At 51.0% G+C, this 20,239-nt stretch overlaps 1 protein-coding gene across 12 annotated transcripts in view; it reads left to right on the top strand.

The window, feature by feature from the left end:
• Positions 1 to 20,239, top strand: part of Atp2b2 (ATPase plasma membrane Ca2+ transporting 2) — a 318,107-nt gene that overhangs the window by 201,667 nt on the left and 96,201 nt on the right. For 11 of the 12 annotated variants that reach the window (XM_041643604.1, XM_041643656.1, XM_041643646.1 and 8 more), the window contains one exon: positions 4,481 to 4,994. In XM_041643604.1, coding sequence (XP_041499538.1) covers positions 4,796 to 4,994 — 199 coding nt within the window. In that variant the 5' untranslated portion in view covers positions 4,481 to 4,795. Of the gene's footprint in view, positions 1 to 3,737; positions 3,757 to 4,480; positions 4,995 to 20,239 lie in introns of those variants that run through there. The other variant, XM_041643601.1, reaches the window with a different exon arrangement.

Below are 20,239 nucleotides of genomic sequence, written 5' to 3'. Positions count from 1 at the left end.
AACATATCCATCCATCTCAGAGATGGCAGCCTGAGGGCTGACCTAGGGCTTCATTCATTCTAAACATTTAGGGAACATGCCAGTACTATGCAGGCTCCAAAGGAGGCATAGCTCCTCTCCATGTGTGGGTCTCCAGGCCTCTTGCAAAGGGGACAGACAGCTCACCAGGTCCGAGCAATGACATGGGATTCATGCACCGAGCCAGGGGCATGTATTCAGGCTGGATGGCCAGAGATAGAAAGGACACTTGAAGCCAAGGAGGATAGCAGCTGCTAGGAAGGCCAAGACCTAAGTGGAAACAAGTACTGAAAATATGGCTGCTGCAGGCTCTTGTAACCTGGTGGCTGATAGAGTTGGCATACACTTCTGAGTCATTGGTTCCTTCTCTCTGCCTGAGATCACTGGAGTTCTACCAAGTGCTTCTGTGGCTATGAACCCCATCATTTTTAATTGATCGTCTCTCCCAGGCAAAACAAGTCCCAAATAAACTGTGCAATTTAAGAATAAAAAACAAGGCACACAACATGATGGTGACCTCGTACAGGTGCCTGTGAGATGTGGAGATGGGGGATTAGCAGCATCAGAAGAGCCGCCTGTGAGTGCTTCAGACTCTAAGTCGTGACTGATTTGGTTACCCCAGACTTGCATCCCTCTGTACTTTCTCTCACAGTCCCCTTGACCTTTACTGACAGCCAGTTATGTATTTCTATTTCTTTCTGGGGCAGCCTCTTTTTACATACAAGAAAGGCTATCACCTACTCAAAGTGTCTGCAGCACCCAGCACTGCATGACTGGTGCACGTCAAGTCATGGAAGTCATGATTTTTATTGTTGCCCTAATTGTAAGGGCATAGGAAGAAGGGACCAGATCTTGATTATTCATAGACTGGCACCAAAGCTTCCCACAATACTGTCATTGAAAAGATTGTGGGTGAGTAGAAAGGTAGATGCACAGGTAGTAAATTGATAGATGGGTAGAAGGAAGATGGGAGGAAGGGAAGGGGTGAGGTGGAAGAGGGAGGGAGGAAAGGGCAGAAGGAAGGAAGGAAGGAAGGAAGGGAAGGAAAGAAGGGTGAGTCATGGATGGATGAATGGATGGACAGACTGATAGGTGGTAGGAGGATGATGGATAAATGGATGAGCATGTTGGATGGTGTATGAGTGGATGGGTAAATGGATGTTCTGAAGGATGGATGAATGGATAGGTGGGTAGAAAGATGATGGAAAGAGGGATGTGTGGGTGGATGGATAGATAGGTTGAGGGGAGCAAAGTAAGACATTGTGTGGGTGGACAGATGGATGGATGGACCAATGTGTAGAGGGAAGGAAGGAAGATGGTGAGTGGGCAGATGAATGCGCGATCAGGTGGCTAAGGCTGACAATCAGCTGATCTTAACCCATAGTCCTTAATACCAATAGCTGCCCATTAGCTCGTGCCTGCTATTATGATCACAGAGATAATTGCTGCTAACGCTCCTCCTGGCGTGTGCTGCCACAGAAGTAATTACCAGTGCCTGTAAGCCATGCCACAGGTATCAAGGGAGGAAAGGAAACAGCACCTTAGGTTTAAAAGCCCCTTGTGGTTTGCAAGCCACTTTGCTTCCCATATGGTGCTTGGTTTAGGCCTTGTGAGAAGTCCTTGAGGGAGTATCACAAGCCAAGGCCCTGAATCTCGGGAATAAGCGAGCCTCTCTACCCATGCCTCCTGGGTTCAAATTCTAGGTCCATTTCTGCCAACCCACAGGAGTTACTCACAAGTTACACTGCCTTGTTTGATCATCATCTCCGGCTATTTGCGGTTTTTTCTCCTATTTCCTTGGACTTCCACAAGGTACAGTCTGCAGTAGAAAGTGTGCTGCTCAACACACAAGCCCTGTGTCCTGCCTGTTTCCCAGGCCTCCTCCAACCTTGTGCTCTGAGCGAGCTTCCAACACCTCTTACAGCTGGTGCATGCTGGGTTTGGCATCCTGCTGAAGACCTGCAATCTCTTGTAGCCTTGGGAAGAATAGTAAGCCTCAGTCTCGGATGCCAGCACTTCCCAAAGAGACTCAATACTTAGAACATACTCGGCCAGGCCCTTCCTATGGAGTAGTGGACCACAGTCCAAAATTTGAAATTCCCTAACATACCCCCCGTGTGACCTTGGATAAATTTCTTCAGTCCCACGGGGCTCATTTATTTTGTCAGTAAAATGGGTTTAATTATGATATCCACCCCATCGGATTGTAAAGACCCAGTGGGAAGCTGGGCATGGTGGAACCTGTACGGCCAGCATCTGGGAGGTAGAGACTGGAGTATTGGGAGTTCAAGATCACTGGAGGGCAGCTTACAAGAGATAATGTCTCAAAAAGAAAAAAAAAAACACCTCAATGAGACATTCCTTGCTTTTTATTTCATTCATTTATCCATAGTTTATAGGATAGATACTAAGATTTTGGCCATACACATGAAATACACTGTCTACACCCTTGGAACTTAGTTCCTAGCAGATGAAACTATATGAAGTGTGTGTGATGAAGTGTGTGTGTGTGTGTGTGTGTGTGTGTGTGTGTGTGTGTGTGTTAGTGGGGATGGATCCCAGCATGTGAGGTAAGCACTGTACCGCTGACCTGCACACATAACCCTCATATGTAATAGTATATGTACAGAGACCTCTTAGCATGGCATCTGATGTATGATACTTGTTTAAGGAATGGAGGGGAAAGACCTTACATGGCAGTGCCTACATGTAACCCCAGCACATTAGAGGTCGAGGCAGGAGGATCCAGAGTTCAAGGTCAAGGTCATTCTCAGCTATGTAGCAAGTCTGAGGATATTCTGTCTCAAAGAAAAACGAGGGAGAAGGGAGAAGGGATTACTGTTTATATTCATGTACACAGATTTGTCCTCCACCTCACCTGCTCCTGAGGTAAGTCAGGATGGTGCCATTGCAGGGCCACCTCTGCACTGGAGGGAATCTCTGGGTACGCACTGTTTCTCTGGTGCCCAGGTCTCTTCTTGGGACATCATGTCCACACCATGCTCTGCTCTGTAGGATACCTGTTGGCCCCAATGACCATAAACCATGGTGCACTTCCCATTCCTGTAAGAAGTGCCTCCTCCTATCTCCCGGAGGATGGCCCAGGCTGCCTCAGCCAGGATGCAGGAGGCCCCGCTAACTCTGACACGGATTTCCTGCCAGTGTTTGCCTGCACAGTCCACCCCGCCCAGCACTACTGAGAAAGCTTCCCCAAGGAAGGAAAGGGAAGGACATCATGCCCTCTGAGCTCCTCCGCCCGCTTGCTCTCCGTGACTCTGGGCAAGCTCCCTTCCCTCTCTGGGGCTCCCCACTGAGAAAATGAAAACACACCAACCTGATACTGGTGCCTCTAAAATGAGGGGAAGAGGCCTGTGAAGGAGAAAGGTCAGACAGGTGGAGAGTGGAGGGAAACTCAGGCCTTTCTTCCTCCTTTCATCCCATGCTCTTCTCTGCCCACTCAGGAGGGCCAGCTGGCTATGGCTGATGGGAGGGGCTGATCCCCGTGCCAGGCTCAACTCAGCTCAGCTGGGGCCCTTTGTCACCCAACGCTTGCTGGGGCCTCGGCTGCTGGTGTTGGGTGTCCTGGAGGATTGGATTCTCTTCCTGGCAGCCCATAGCCACTGCACTTCTGTACGGGTGGCCTGGAGAGCCAGGAGAACTAACTCCCTCCTCCTTGCTTCCAGAGGGACCTGGGAGCTGCTGTCTGCTGTCCTTGGTGCTGACTGGTGGGGGCTCCAGGTGAGGGCTCCATGGATGCCAGCTCAGAGCTCTGGGCTCTAAGGACAGGCTCATGAATAGATGTGGTGGCTGCTCTGGCACCAGTCTGAGTGCCTGGAGGGCTGCGGTGGGGGACTGTGGGTGGATACGGAGCCTGTGAGAGGGAGTGTTGTAGTGGAGGTGTCAGGAACCGGTGAGGAGATGAGAGTGTGGACCAACAGCATTTGTAAACATACAGGGCCAGTCAGAGACAGGGAAGCAGAGAAAAGCTGTGTGTGTATGAGGGGACATCCAGTTGTCTGTCTAGAGATGTGACCGTGTGTGGCAGTGTACATGGAAAGTGTCTCCACTGGGGTGACATGAAGTGGAACTCTGCTGGTATGTATGTGGAAGGGGAATAGGCACCAAGAGACCAGTTGGTATGTTGTATAGCATCTGGGTCGTGTTTGGCAAGGGGGCATTTGTACCCCAGGACATGTGTGGGAAGTCAATGTGTCATATGGGGTTAGGGTGTGTCCTGAAGTATCCCCCATGCTATGCCTGGGATAGCACTGTAACCATTGGATTGGCAGTGTGCAGATGTGTTGAGAGAGTGAGCCAGATGCATGTGGTAAAGTCCATGGGTGTGTGTTCAGGGTTTCCCGAGGATGGTGTGTCAACACCTGTTCCCTGACCCTCCTAAGCACTTGTCCCATGGGACCCCAGTGTCTGAATCTCATCAGCCACTCTGTGATTGTCTCTACAGGAGCTTTCCCGACCATGTAGATGCCAGCCCCAGGGAGCAGCATGGGCCCCAATGAATGGAGACTCCTGGGTCAACAACCCTGAGCCTCTGTGGCCCCTGGACCTCACCCCCTTCCTGGGGACACTCCTCAGAGCTCTCCAGTGCTGGTGCCAGCCCACCTCAGCCATCACCACCTCCTGGGATTCGGAGTCGGCCGCCTCGAGCTACTATCCTCTGGTGAGGGTGTACTGAGGACAGCCACACACAGCCATCACCCGGAAGCCCCTTTTCCAGTGCTGACCCTCAGGTCCAGCCTGAGCAGAGACTTCGGCAAACATGGGTGATATGACCAACAGCGACTTTTACTCCAAAAACCAAAGAAATGAGTCGAGCCATGGAGGCGAGTTCGGGTGCACCATGGAGGAGCTGCGCTCCCTGATGGAGCTGCGGGGAACCGAGGCTGTGGTCAAGATCAAAGAGACATACGGGGACACTGAAGCCATCTGCCGGCGCCTCAAAACCTCGCCTGTTGAAGGTAAGTGCGGGAGGCTTAAACCCAGGCTGCTGCAGAGTTGGCACCCGAGCCTGGGTCCATGAAATTTAACAGTGGGGAATGTCTCCAACGTGGGCTGAAACACAAATGCCTTCAGATTCTAGTGCGTCCTAGCAAGGGGGTCGAATCTCATCACAGGTCACATGTGGCCTATGTCACTTGCAGAGAAAATGGCAGTAAGACAGTTGGGTAAAGGCTGTACTCTGGAAAGAGGGTGACCAGTCAGTCTGAAGGCACTGCCAGCTCTGTGAGAAGCAAGAGATGTCTGAGGTATGGCAGTAGGGTGACTAGAGGAGACTCAATAGGAGCTGTGTCCTGCTCGCCCGTGTCTAGATACAGCATGGGTTCCACACCGTGGTTGTAACATCTAGCCCACATCTGCCCACCATGCCAGGTGCCTTCCAGCTGGCTGGCTGGGGGGTGTGCTCACAGCTGTCTAGGCAGTGAATCCCAGTTGTCACGGCATGCCCCACCTCCAGTTTGCTGTCCCACATCCAGGCTCTGAATAGCTCTGAAGAGCACTGGAACTCTGGGTGGAATGAACTGGGGAGCAAAGTACAGGCTGTGATTGACAAGCTGATGGATGTCTTTGTAGGTTCTGCCCTGGAGAGGAGTGGGGCTGTCTTCCAAGGTCACAAAGTGAACAGGCCTGGGGCATCTAGTGAGAGGCACTCTGCTGCTCCTGCCTTTCCGGAGGCGACCAGAGATGGGGCATTTTCCCAGAGGCAGAGAACCAGCCTGCTGGGGCTCCGTTCCTCATTTGTCTGCTGCTAGTTACCCGCTGTGGCCATGTGGGAGGCTTTCCCTACACAGAGCCAGAGGAACAGGCAGGTGTCTCTGCCCTGACTCTCCCAGGCCTGTGATCTAGAGCAATGGCTGCCCTAGCCTTGGCCTCTCCCTCTGGACTATGAAGCCAGTGCTTCCAGTGCAAAGCTCAGTGCAGACTTGGGCATCCAGTAGGCGCTCAGCAAGTGGCAAAGATGACTTTTCTCATTGGTTAGCAGTGACTCCCTCAAGTAAAGAATGCAGTCTGGGATGTGAGTAGTTGCTAAGTTTGAAGAAATCTGTCCCCCAAGTCCCGTGTCCATGGCTGGACACTACTAGGACATCATCCCCGCACCAGTGGTGCTGAAGCTGCTTCATGGAGCTCGGGATGGGCCAGTGGTCACAGATTAGTACCCTGCTGTTTCCCAGTGTCTGCTGGGTATCTGTGGTCTTCCCTCCTGGGCCAGAAGGAAAAGCTGAGGAAGGCTGGTTCTTCTTGTTCTGCCTGTCCTCACTGATACCTTGCCTATAAACTGAGCCAGAAGTCTGGCAGCATGATTCAGTGGGGAGCAGGGCATAAAGGAAGCATCTAATCTGACTCTGGCATTCTAAGAAGGGTAAGGATTCTGCTTGGGGATGCTGCTTCCCGCCCCCATGTTCATACTAGTTCATTTCTGGCACAATGGACCATGTTTACCTGCCATCCAGCTGGTACCTGGCCTGCCAGGAGGCAGAGATGCCTAAGCGGCCTTTGCCTTCAAAGTGGGGATCAGGGTGTTGCTTTAAATATCCCTGGACCCTAGATCTAGGGAGAGCTGATAGAAGCTGTGATCCTCTCCCCAGGCAAAGAACTGATGTCAAAAACAGATTTGGCTCACTGTGTCAGGATGTCTAAGAGGTGTGGAGCCCAGATTAACAAACCCTAGTGCAATTAGTCACGCTCTCTGCATGCCGGGGCATGGGACCATGCCTGACCAAGCTCTAGCACTAACAGAACCATTTTCAGATAGTCACCTGCTCTGTCCTTCTGCCGAGGAAGTGAGTAGGAGCCTGAGGAGAGGGACTCGGTCTCCTTTCTCTATGCACCTAGCACCCAGCCTGGTGCCTGCCACCAAAAAAGGATAAATAGCTGCCCAGTGACCTTCTGAGATATGTTCACTGAATCCCCAGCCCAAAAGGAGGCCTCTCAATGGCTGAGCATCCACATAGCAGACGGACAACTGAGAGTGAGTGCAGGGATAGCTGACAGTTCCCAGGAGAGGGGAGGCAGGTAGAAAGGGAGGATTTGGAAGGCTTCCTGGAGGAGATGTTTGCATTTGGCTATGGAGGCAAGAGACAGGAACACGTGTAGCATGGCACAGAATACTGCTTTTTGCAAAACTCCAGACACAGGACATGGTGAGAAGCTAAGTCCCAGGAGTAAATGAGAGCCTATTGCCCAGCCAGCCCTGTGCCTCTGGGCCTTGGTTTGCTTCTCTGGATGTAAGATCCCTAGAAAGAAAGAGCTCTGAAGAGTCCACCATTGGACTAACCAATCCTGCTGCACTGGTTTCTAGAAAGTGCTTCTAGTTTGGCAACAGAGATGGAAATGTGGAGAGAGTCCAAAGGGCAGACTGCTGAAAATCTCCAGATGTGGGTGATCTGGGTTCAAATCCCAGCTCTGCCACTCTCCAGCTGTGGGATCTGGGCGTGTTATTCAGCTTCTCCGCCTGTTTCTTTGTCTCCATGGTGGCGCTGATGATAGCAGTGACCTTCTAGGCTTGCAGTGAGGATAATGTGGAGTAACTCGGGGGACAATGACAGTCCAGTCGCACTGAATGAGACAAACCAAGTGCCAAGTGTCTAGGCACCCAGCAGCAGCGGCTTGTTTGTTCTTGACATTATGGAAGAGGTAGTCATGCTGCCCCGAAAGGATGGCATATGATTCTCTGGATTCATAGCTAGTATTGTGGCACCCCCATATGTGTGTTCCTGAAAACAATTATCCACTTCTGCAGACTTGCGGAGGCCACCACTACCACTTAGATGGGTGTAATATCACACCCAGGGCACCCCCTGGTGGACCAGGCATAAGCATGATTGGGCTCCCTAACGCTTTTCTTCCTGCTATATCAGGTTCGGCATCTGTCCCCCTGTACTGGAACTTGTGTTTTAAAAAAGTGCTTAGCCTCCCCCCCCAGCCCCAACCTCTAATTCAGAAGTCACATGGTCTGGGTTGTGCCCACTCCAGATGGAGACTCACACTGGCCATTCGGACACCCCCTGCCATTTATCTGCTATGGAGATCAGAGACTAGTGCAGGAAGCTGCTCCAGCCCTGCATACGGAGGTCTCCACTCACCCAGCTAAATTTATGCAGAAAGTTCTCTGAGTGACAGATGGGGTCTGGGGCCTCCAGCAGTGTGGCTTTGCCTGCAGCACCACTTCCTGCACCAAAGGCGTGGGCTGAGCTCCTGTGGCCAGCAGTTCTGGGCTGTCTACCCAGAGGGCTGACTTTAGAGACATGCCACGAGGCCAGCACACCCTCTGCACTCGGTCCCTTTCCACATCTGCTGCTGGGAAACGCCTTCCCCTGTTCACCTGCTGGTCCTTCTCTTCCCACACTCTTCCAGCCTGGGATGGTAGCGTTTCAATCCTGTGTGGCTTTGTCTTCAAGGTCTACTCAGAGAGTTCAGTGAAACTAACTCCTGATGCCTGATCTGTGGCTAGGGGTGACAATAGCCCCTGGTGGCCATTTGATTCCATAAGCCATTGATGCAGCCAAGGAGATGCAGGTCACCTCTGCCATCGCCATACTGAGCGTTTTTAAAAGCAGAACATATGTCTCTGAAGTTAGGGGAGCAGATAAGACCCCAGAGCACATTATATGTACTCTCTGAGGAGGTGGAAAGTGGGAAGACCAGTGTTGGGGGCCCAGGCCTGGAGCAGAAGCTTGCGTTGTTTCCTGGGATATCCCACGCCTGGTACAGTGAATAGTAGCTTAAACAGTATCCACAGAGAGAAGGGGTGAGGGAAAGACAAGTGTGCCCTGGTGCCCTTCCCTGCAAGGGATAAAGCTGGGACCTGGAGAAAGGACATGGAATACTTTATATCACTTATGAGACAGGTAGCTCTGATTCCCCATGCCCAGCATGGCCCTGAGCTATGGGAGGCTCTGCGGCCCTCACCCTTCCCTCCCTCGCCCCACAGGAAGGGTTCCTGCAATAGGTCCCTGTAGGATGTTTATCACTGAGTGTCTCTTGGTGGGGAGAATAAAGGAGACAAAGGGGCCAGGCCAGCACTGGGAACTTGACACCATGCTGCTGTTGTAAAGGGGAGCCTGTGGTAATTTTAGATGACTGCCAAGCCAACCTACACCATGGGGCAAGGGGCAAAGGATGAGGAACAGTTCGTGGGAGATGGATTGTGTCTTGTGCGTAGGAACTGGGATGGAAAATGGCTCCTGTGTTTTAGAACCAGAACCATCACTGGATTTGCCACAACCTGGGAACCCAGCAGGGGCAGGGCAGTGAATGGAGCCTTCTGTCTTTCTATTCTCGTGTGGCATGTTTCCCCACAGGACACCTGGCCCCTGAGGGGTCAGCTGGGAAATCAAGGCAGGCAGAGATGTAGTGGCATCCCAGACAAGGTGAGACAGGGGATTCTGGGATTCAGATTGCACACAGGGACACCTCCACAGACTAGAAACAGGTGACAAGGCCTCCCCATTCCCTGCAGGTCTTTCTAGAAGGATTGCTGCTCCTTTGTAGGACTCTTATCCCTGTATGGTGTGAGACCCCAAAGATAAGGGCTCAGAGATATTCCTAGGCTGTGAAATTTAGCCACCTTCTCACCAAGGCAAGAGGACAGCACTCACCTCAGCCCTCCTGCTAAGGGAGCTTGAGACCTTTGCGGATTTGGTCTTCTGTGAAATGCTATTTGGATCCCCTTCTCTTGCCTCTGGGAGAGAGCAACTCAAAACATTTTTAGAAGTTTTCTTTTAAAGTCATCTCTTGGGGCTGGGACTATGACTCAGTTGGTAGAGTGTTTGCCTGACTTGCACAAGGCCTGAGTTCTATCCCCAGCACCACATAAGCCAGGCATGGTGGTGCACACCTATAATCCTACACTCAGTAGATAGACACAGGAGAACCAGAAGTTCACAGACATCCTTGGCTACATAGGGAGTTCAAGGCCAGCTGGGGCTACATGAGAGAGTGTCTCAATGAAACAGTGTCACAATGAAAAAGAAATAGAATCTCATTGCATGATTAACTAGTTGCTATTTGTGGACAGTCATCTCACATATGCTTCTACCATAGAAGAGATTTCCTGTCTGCACACAGACATGTGAGCCCCAGGCATGGTTGACTCCAGGATTTTCAGTGCTGTCTGGATGACCATCCATTTCTCCTGCCCTGCTAAGCTTCTGCCCTCCTGGTGTTGGCTCTGTTTCAGAGGAGAGGAAGACTTAGGCCCTCCCGTTACCAGTCTCCCCAGAAGCAAAAAACATCACTTTCCTCATAACCACGCTCCTTTGTATCCCAGCAAAGATTCTCACTGGGCCACCTGTGGTCATATGACCACTCCCTAACCAATCAGATCTGTCTCTCCAAGGCCAATAGAGGTTAAAGAGGGACTAGAACCAGAACCACAGGAGCTCCTAGGCTCACATGATCAGGGGGAAGCAAAGCAGACATCTTGCTCCTGAGGAGTGCTCAGCCTGTATAGAGGGAAGAGATGGAGAAGACAGCTAAGGGACATGAAAGGGCCCAGAACACCAGTTGCACCCCAACTCCAGTCAGCAGCCCAACTCAGCCCCTTTATGATCACATCCAGAGAACCAGGGAAACACCGAGGCAGCCAGCATGTTCCAGCCTGTGACAGGTACCACAGCAGTGAGGAGACTGGCGGGGGTCACGGCCAAATCTTGGTTCCTCTTCCTGTCTGACTGTGGCTCACGGGGTCAGTGATCTACTTCTCTGGACCTCAGTTTCCTCATCTATAACAAGGAATGAGACCGTGTGGCCTTCATGACATTGCTGTAAGAAGCAAAGAAAAATCTTACAATGTGATTTGAGCCTGACACACACATGGTGGCTGTGACCTCAGCACTAGCTGTTGTCATTCTTCTCTGGTGGTGTCTGTATGGCTGAAGGGGATATGTTAGGCCTGCATTAGTGGTCAGGGACCAGCACCCAGTCGTGGCAGATAAGTGATCTTGCACAACACACAGGAGTCTATGGGTTTTAAAAAAAAAAAATGCCTGCTATTTGCTTTGGAGTGCATACGTACCCTCCCTGAAACACCCCCGCCAAGGAGAAAAGTCCTTTAAAAGCGAGTTGATCCTGACCCCTGTGAGTCAGTGAAGCAGCTCCCCAGAGTGGCACCCATACAGCCTCTGAATCATCAATAGAATAAAGCCACGAACCCATAAGTGCATGCTGAGGATTGTCCCAGTTACTCTACAGGTCATGGAGGACAGGGGAAAGTACAAAGCAGTCCAAGGAAGGGCCGCCCTGCAGTTGACCAGAAGGCTCTGTGGTGACCTCAGCAGAATGGGTGGCCCTGACAGCCATGTGACCTCAGTGGGACGGGTGGCCATGGTGGCCCTGACAGCCACTTAGCAATGCTCTGCACAGCCATGCTTGCAGCAAGTCACAGAGGGGGTGTTTACAGGAGGGGACCTTGCTTTAGGCAGACCCACTGCGTAAAGGTGCTAAAGCAGAAGGCCGCTGGGCAGCTGTCACCGACCGTGGGCAGCCATGTCCAGGTCAAATGTTTTCAGCATAGGCTCCTAGCAGGCTCCACGGAAAACGGAAATGTGGGGTGGAAGAGTCACTTTATTCTCATAACAGAGCCGTCATCATTTTACAGAGCAGATAAGCACCCACCTCAGTGTTCACAAACAGGGACGAAAGGCAAGGATGTTGGCTTCGAGTCTTATGTGTTGCATGTTAACTATGCACAGGTTTGAACCATGCCTCCTCTTCTGTAAAGAAAGCTGAGATAGCGTCCAAACGTTCCCAAGGGAACAGAATAATATATGTGTTACATGAATGCATCTGGGATGCTGAGGACCAGACAGCTTTCATGGACACCCACTTCGGGTCCAAGGTCAGGGTAACTGAGCCAAAAACTACTTTAGAGTTGGTAGGCAGTCAGGGCACCAATCCAGCCAATGGGGAGGATGCAACGGAGGCAGAAATCCTTCCTCCAACCTCCTAAAGATCCCAAAGGGAGTCACAAGTGGGCTGTAAGCGATGCTTGCCTCATCACTCTCTGGTGTAGGAACAGTTCTTGCAGTGGGGAACTGACCACAGCTGTTACACCATAGATGAGTTAGAGCACACCTGCAGTGTGCCAGCCTTCATAGTTTTGTGTCCACTGCTTCCCCATCAGCCTTGGGAACCAGGAACTGTTTCCATCCCACCTAACATAGGAGGAAACCGAGGCTCAGAGCCTCTCCATTAGCCTGTACCCCCAATGTGCCCGGGCTTCTGAATGTGACAGACAGGAATGACTGTCTTGAGAGGGAATGCACTGAAGGTCAAAGGAGCACTGATGCCACCTAGGGAGCATCAAAATTGGAGGAGGCTCCCTCTGAACTAGGCTCAAACAACAGGGAGGCATTGACTGCCCAACTATAGGGAAAAAGTACAGTTCTCAGTGGAAAACAGCAAGAATAAAGAACCTGGGGTAAGGACCAGGGTGAGTGTGAGAAATGAGAAGTCCCTAGAAAAGCCTTCAAAGAGCAGGGGTCTCCAGCCACAGGTTGTAGGTGGTTTTGTAAAGTCTGAGTTTAATTGATGTGGTAGTGAATCTCAGTTGTCAGCTTGACCCAGAAGCACCTAGGAGACAGACTTCTGGGCATGCCTGTGGAGAGTTATCATGTTTATGTGCATATATGTGTGTGTGTCATGTATATGATAGCTATATACTTTGTTTATTAAGGTATATATTAAGTATTGCTATGAAGTAATGTATTAAGTATATTAATTTACATAATATAATTAATGTTATGTATATTAATATTATATATATATGTATATCTTGTTTATTAAGGAAGACCTGCCCACTGTGGGTGGCACCATCCCCTGGGCTGGGATCCTGGACTGTAAAAAAAGGAGAAAGTGAGCTTTGCACAGGCTTTCATTACTCTCTGTTTCCTAACGGGATGCAATGTCACCAGTTTTTCTTACTGTAGCCTCCCTCGCCTTCCATGACGGCCCACATCTTCCCCATCGCCCTCCATGATACTCGGCATCCTCCCCGTTGCCCTGCATCCTCCCCGTCACCCTCCATGATACTCCGTATTCTCCCCATCGCCCTCCATGACGGCCCACATTCTCCCCGTTGTGCCTTCCACGATGGCCCACATCCTCCCAGTCACCTTCCATGAGTACCCGCATCCTCCCCATCGCCCTCCATTAGGACCCGCATCCTCCCCATTACCCTCCATGATGCCCTGCATCCTCCCCATTGCACCCTCCACTATGGCCCACATCCTCCCCATCACCCTCCATAATGTCCAGCATCCTCTTCGAATGATAAGCCAAACAAACCCTTCTCCCTTGAATTGCTCTTGCCAGGGTATTTTGTCACAACAAAGAAAGAGCGACTAATGCAGTTGGTTTGTTTGTACCGTGTGTTCAGACTGTCACCTGGGGTGAGACTACTTAGGTCTGCCCTGCCTGCGTGAGTGTGAAGAGGACCGCAAGCTCCCTAAGGGTGGAGTCCTCTGCAAGTCTGTCTGCGGATGCTGGATGAGCCAAAGACATGGGAATTCAGGAAAATGGTTCTCATCCCAGGTCCCCTAGTGCCCCAGGGTGCTAAGGAAGCACCCAGAAAACAGGAGTCTGCACCTGGCTGGGATGCTGGGTCTCCCACGCCCCCTGCATCCTCATCTGTCTTGTATGATGGTATCTGTTGAGTGACATCTTATAAACTGTATTTCTAATAGTTCCAGAGGTTAAAAAGTCAAGATCAGGGACACACGTCTGGAGAGATGGAAGATGGCAGAAGGGATGAGAGCCAGAAAAAGGGACAGAGAGAGGAGGAAAGGGGCTCAGCCCATACTTCCTCGAAACTCCCCCCTTCGCCATGGTTACTAACCGTAACCCACTGCGATTATCAGAACCATCACAGTACTGTTGCTCTTTGCCCGAGGGAAAGTCAGGTGACCACACCTTTCAAAGGTCGCTGCCATGTGGGATGATGGATGTCCAACATGGGACACATTGAGAATTCAAACCAGAGCTTTGCCCTGCCCTAGCCAGCTGGCTTTGTAGTGATTCAGCACACGGGTGGTCCCTGGCAAGGGTTTCTTAGTTCCTGAAAGTCCAAGGGCCTGAGCCCTAATTTTCAATTACCTGGGTCTCAGTTTCCCTCTCTGTCAAGTGGGGTAAGGGACAAGAAATATTTCTTAGTGTTTGGACCAGCTCTAACGTTAGTGGTACCTCAGTTCTAAGACCAGCCTGGGTCCCATGGGACCAGGTGTGGCTTAGGACAGCCAAAACTGCCTCTCTCCACAGGCACCTGTCACCTGAGAAGCCTGGGCAGGGCCGATGAGTTATCCACACAGGCCCGTCACCTCTCGGTGGTTACCTTACTCCACCTGGTGCAGCCCTGGCCCCTGCCGTGGTTTCAGGCCGTTATTTATAGCCCGTGGAAATGAGCGCTCCAGACCTGTGGCTTCCCAGTACCCAGATGGCGTTAGCCTCTGCCTCAAAAAGAGTTCCCCACAGATCCCTGTGGTCTACCCATGTAGCCCCGACAGGTTGATGGGTGGAAGACCTGTCCCTTCTGTGAGGCAGCGTTAGACATTCCTCATAAGGTTAAGAGTCAAGAGCAGGCATTTCTGACTAGATGACCCAGGAGACTGCACTGAAGAGGCAATACCTGAACAAGACTGTTGGAAACATCAACAGTTGCTGTGGGGAAGGTGCCCCAGCACGGACAGAGTCACAGAGATGAGGAAAAGAGGAATATGAAACGGTCTGGCCTGGTGCTGGGGCCAGGAAGGAGAAGTTGCAGTCCCTCCAAGTAAGCAAGCAAGTGAGGTGCTTCATGCGGTCTGAGAGCCTGACAAACCTCACTGTCTCACTGAGCCCTCGCAGTAACCCCATACAATTAAGTGAAAGCACCTCATTTTTATAAACAGGGAAACTGAGGCACAAGGAGGTTAAATCACCTGCCTGGGGTCACACAGATAATGTTCAGAGATTAATGGAGATTCAGGATAGGCTGGAAACTCCAGGACCCAGGCTGAAAGCCCGTCAGAAGAGGGGAGAGATGGCTCAGCAGGTAGAGGCTTTGCTGCCAAGCCGGGTGACCTGAGTTCAATCCCTGGGACCCCAGTGTCAGAAGAGAGAACCAGCTCCCACAAGGTGTCCTCTGATCTCCATATAAATAGTGTGGCTTGTGTATATTTACACACATACATATGTGCACACACAAAAAATTAAGTAAAATACACTTAAAATGTTTTAATAAGAATACAAAGATTTTGGATGTTGAAACTAAAAGCTTGGGCTGAAAAGAGGTGGAGGTGATCCCAAGCTCACTGGGCATCTGGCAGAAATCCAAATGAGAGCCAGGGTTCCCTCGGGGTCTCAGCTCTTCCCTGTGTGATGTCAGGAGCAGGGCATAGCAGGTGATTCGTAAATGCCAGCGTAAAGACGGGAGTGAAGTCCCTCTCTGCTTCTCTACAGAGCTATTTGAGACATTCTAGAAAACTATTGTCAAAGAGAACATAAAATAACAAAGATAAGGCTTGCAAAATGGCATTTTAAAGGAGGGGAGAAGCTAGGAGCCGGGATTGGTAACATGTGTGGCACACAGACATGAGGACCTGCATTTTTATCCCTGGCACACATATACAAAACTAGCTATGAGCAGGACATTGTACCAGCAGCACCAGACAGGTGGAGACAGAAGGATCTCCAGGACTTGCTGGCTAACTGCCCAGCTGACTTGGTGAAAGACCCCACCTCAGATAAAAGATGGACAGTGAGAGAGGAGGAATCACACCAACCTCTGACAGAGAGAGAGAGAGAGAGAGAGAGAGAGAGAGAGAGAGAGAGACAAAGACAGAGACAGAGAGACAGAGAGAGGAGCGGGGATGTTTTGCCCTGTGCATCCCAACAAAGGCAATGACTCCATGCAAACAGGTACAAGAGGTAAGGGCTAAAAGAACCATCTAGAACACGCCTGGTATTGGGATAGCCGGTACACTCTTTCTTCTCTTGGCCATGGCATTCCAAGAGCATTGCCAGCTGTGGCTGCAGGTTGTGAGACACAGAAGAAAACAGCTGGCCTAAAATGACAGGGGCAGAGTGGCTGTGGGAGCCCAGGCCAAATACTCGGGAAGGCTTGAAACTGAGGTGTGTCCTGCTCAGTGGCAGATTTGACAGAGCAAGTGTCTTTCAGAGAGTTCGGAGGTCTGGGAGGGGTTAGGAACAACTCCTCAACCACTGAGGATTTATTTTGTGCCATACTCTTTACTAGATGGCTAAAAGAGCTGTCTATGGATGCCGAGGGTGCGCGTGGCTGTTTTCAGGCCCGTGTCTATCTCTTGGGTCTGCCAGTCACTCTATGAGCACAATAATCCTGGTGGCCTCTGAATATCACAGAGATCCAGGAGAATCAGCTCTCAACCTCCCATTTTATAGAAAAGAAATGGATTCTCTAGGAGAAACTGGCCCAGGGCCAGTGGGTGATCTGGGATTTTCTTTGGTGTTTGTCCTTGTGCTGGACCTCTGGGTTTTCCTTACTGCCCTCCTTTCTGGGGGCACCTAGAAAGTGTACAGTGGCCAAGACAGAGGCCTCTTGATGCTAGAGCCAAGAGGTATTCAATACTGTGATCTGGTGGAGGGGGGAGGAAGTGGCCTGGGGGAGTGTGCTGGGTGTGGCCTGGGGCAGAAAAAGAAACATCCCTGCAAAGGTGTGCTGCTAAGCACCACCATGGATTTGATGTTCCCAAACTTCCTCTCAGTCATGAAGGCCTGAGGGTCTGTCTCCCTTCCCCTGGAGAGGGGCAGCTGGAGCATCTCTTGAGCAGAGAGACAGTCCTGGGTATGGGGACTCCCACCCCTTGAAGGCAAGGGTGATTTCATTCCCTCTGAAACCCGACACCTAGAAAACAAACGTGTGTGTGTGTGTGTGTGTGTGTGTGTGTGTGTGTAGGGCTCCCTTCTACCCGGCTCCACAAACACCCTCAGCCCAGTCCCACTTCAGCCGTCTCCACCCCAGAACCTCCTTTCTCACATCCCCAACGGGTCCCTATCCCCGATGAGAAAAACTGTCCCTTTGACCCCACTGACCCTCAAGTCCTAGGGGAGATCCCCAAGTTCAGGGGAGGGAGGGCTCTGAGCTGGCAGAGGTGTACCACAGCTGCCCCTCGTTAGCCTTTAGCCACAGAGGGAGGCTAACTGAGATGTGGGCTTGGCTCTGGTAGGAGGCAGAAAGCTTCCTCTCAAGCGGGAAGGCGGGAACTTTAATTATCCAGGCAGAGCAAGGGAGCGGGTTTGGATGCTGCAGGGCCAGGCTGCGAATCTGTTTCTCTCATGTCCCTACTCTGGGTCTGATGACTGTTTGATCCTGAACTTGGAGCTTCTCTATTGTTCCACACCTACCCAGGCTTGTCCAGAGTGAGCTAACAAGCACCATAGGAGTAGCCAGGCTTCGGGTCGCTAATGAAAAACAGACAGCTGTGTGGGGCCTGGTAGAGAGGCCTCCATGGGCAGAGCAGTTCAGCTTGGGGAAGGGAGAACCTTCACTCCAGCAGCTTCTTTCTGTATTAGCAGCATCTAACAGAGAGGAGGTGAGGCCAAGGCAATGTGTGCCAGGTCACACCCTAACAAGTGGCGGGAGTCAGAGACCCGAACTTCCTGGCCCCAACTCTGTTCAGTCAGCTCTTGAGTTGTTTCCAGCTCTCCAGTTCACATGGCTCTTCAAGGCCTCTGGGAAAACACGCTGCCTCAGTCCTGAATCTTCAACTTTGTCCCTGAACTTGACCGACAAGGCAGCCTTCTATTAGCATGCTTTCCAGTCATGAAAGGGTTAATAACGCTATGGATGTCTGGAAAAGAATCGCCTCTAGTAGATGCTGGATCAATCAGCTTGAGGTTTAAGGGCATTAGCCTGATTCCTTTGTGGAAAGAAACAAATTCAGGATGTAACCAAGGGAGCCGAAGCCTGTGGCATCTGTTAAGCACCAGGTGTTCAGAAACTGGTTTTTTGTTTGTTTGTTTGTTTGTTTTGTTTTGTTTTGTTTTTGCCAAAGGTAACCCCTGGCATGCCTATCTCTACCAATGAGGTTTAGTCCCCAAAAAACTTTTAAAACTCATCCGTGTGTTTCTTGAGAACCTGTTGTGTGCTAAGCCCAGCTCCAGGCCCAGAGCTATAGATAGTAACTAGCAAATATCCATGTTTCTGTGTTCATGGGACTTGCATAGGAGCGTGGGTGACAGAAAAAGGTCAAGGAACAGCGCAGTGCAAGAGCTTGCCTGGGGTCTAGAGGCTCTAGAAACAAGAAGCTGCCTTGGGAAACATCAGGGCAGGGCGTCTGAACCCTGAGAAAGGAAGGAAGTGGGAGCCAGAGGGTGGACAAGAGAGGGCAGGCAAAGGCTGAGGTGGGTAGGGTCTAGGGGACCAGAGGAAGTGGAGGCCGTGGAGGGGTAAGGGGCTCTCCTCTAAAATGTGGGACATTTCAGGGAGTGCATTCACTTTTTAACTTTGACCAAAAGCCTACAGTGTGGGTTCTAAGCCCTCAGTCACTTGGGGGAGGAACAGCTGAGGTATACGAGGCATGGCTTGCCCAGTGAGGATGCTGCAAGGCCACTGTGTTAACACAGTCCTGAACTGCGCTACTCACACCGCCTACCCACTGTTGTCCGCTCAACTTGATGCTATCCCTGGCTCTAGGCTTCCAGCATCATCCTCTCTACCTGAGTGTCTGTCTCGGTGCTCTGCTGTCATTTTGTCTTCATGACTGGGCCTCAGGCTGAACAGAACTTGGCGGGATGTGATTCAAGGGTTCGTTCGGAACATCGTGTCTTCCGTACAATTCCAAGTAGCTACATCCTTGGTTGCTAGGCAGCCAGGTGCAACCCAGTGCAGGGGGCTGGAGATGGGGAATGATTCACCCTAGGCACCCACCCTTCTTTGCCTCTGTGCCTCAAGATACAACCCCTCCCAGCCAGGCAGGGAAAACCCCAGAGCAAAATGGACACAAGCTGAAAAAGCAAACAGTTCAAATCAAATAGAACAACTTCTGCCCCCACAGGAAAATTGAGCCAAGGTTCTTCTTCAAAAGTAATGGGAAGAGCTTTGATGGCTATCATGATGGCCCATGTTTTTGGCCAGGCCCCAAACACCGTTCCCAGCAGGTTCACATATGTGATGGGTGAATCTTTGCCTCACAAGAGCCCTGTGGGAATGGTATTGCTAAAATCCCACTTTATAGATGTGAAAAACACGGCACTGTGGAGATTAACATGCGCAGCCTGTTCACAACAGGATCAGGCACGGGAGCCCTAAGCCCAGCATCAGGACCAGTGGACACAAGGCAGGTCTGGGGGATGGCTGAGGACCTGTGAGGAGAAATAGACTCCAAACTGGAGCTAGATTAATTGATTCACAACTTATTAGCAAAGAGCTGAGGTCGGTGGAAAGGGTCCAGGGGATGGCAAAAGTGGCTGTCAAGGGGAGGAAACAGACCTAGGCTAGGAAAAGTAGAGAGGAGGTAAGACACCTCCAGAGAAATCAAGAACAGCTTGCCACCAACTCACCATTCGAGACTTGGCACCTCGAACATTGGGTGAGATGGGTCTCTGTGCCCTTCAGAGCCAGGACATACCTAACACTCTGGATGCAGAATCTATTTAATGTTTACTTTAATATGTGAGCAAAAAGAACAGAAAGGGGGAGGGAGGGAGTGGAGAAGTGGACGTCTGCCGTGGTGCCTTAGGGAGGTGAGCCCAGACTACATGGTGAATCAGAAGTGGGGCGGGAGGAAGAATCCTCACTGAGGGGCCACTGTAGAAAAAGACAAGAGAGAAAGGCTTAGAGTCTGAATTTAAATGTGACCTCAAGAGCAAAGAAAGTTCAAATCAAAAAACACCAAGGAAGTTGATCTATATCTCCAGTCAGAGGAGGAACAGATGTGCAAGGAACAATGAATTTGGCTGGCAGGAATATCCAAAACCACAACAAAAGGCTTCCCTTCTATGCACCGTAAGATTCTGTCCCAGGTATTGAAAAGAAAATAGAAAGATTGAAAGACATCTCAAGTCCTTCTTACTTAACCCACAGCAGTGACAGACATCTCTAATCAATCCCAGGGTCCAACACCAATGGCAGGCCAGCATCTGAAAAGAGTGAGAAGACAGGCCAGTATCAGGGAGCCTGTGCTTTTCCTGCGCTGGGGTCTAGACCCTGCCAATCTCTTGTCAGAGCTCGTAATCTAGACCTCCTTGCAGT

Source organism: Microtus oregoni, unplaced genomic scaffold (assembly GCF_018167655.1).
Source record: "Microtus oregoni isolate MIOR12 unplaced genomic scaffold, Mior012 000002F_ref0000024, whole genome shotgun sequence".
Classification (NCBI taxonomy): domain Eukaryota; kingdom Metazoa; phylum Chordata; class Mammalia; order Rodentia; family Cricetidae; genus Microtus; species Microtus oregoni.
This window is presented reverse-complemented; position numbering and strand designations above follow the sequence as displayed.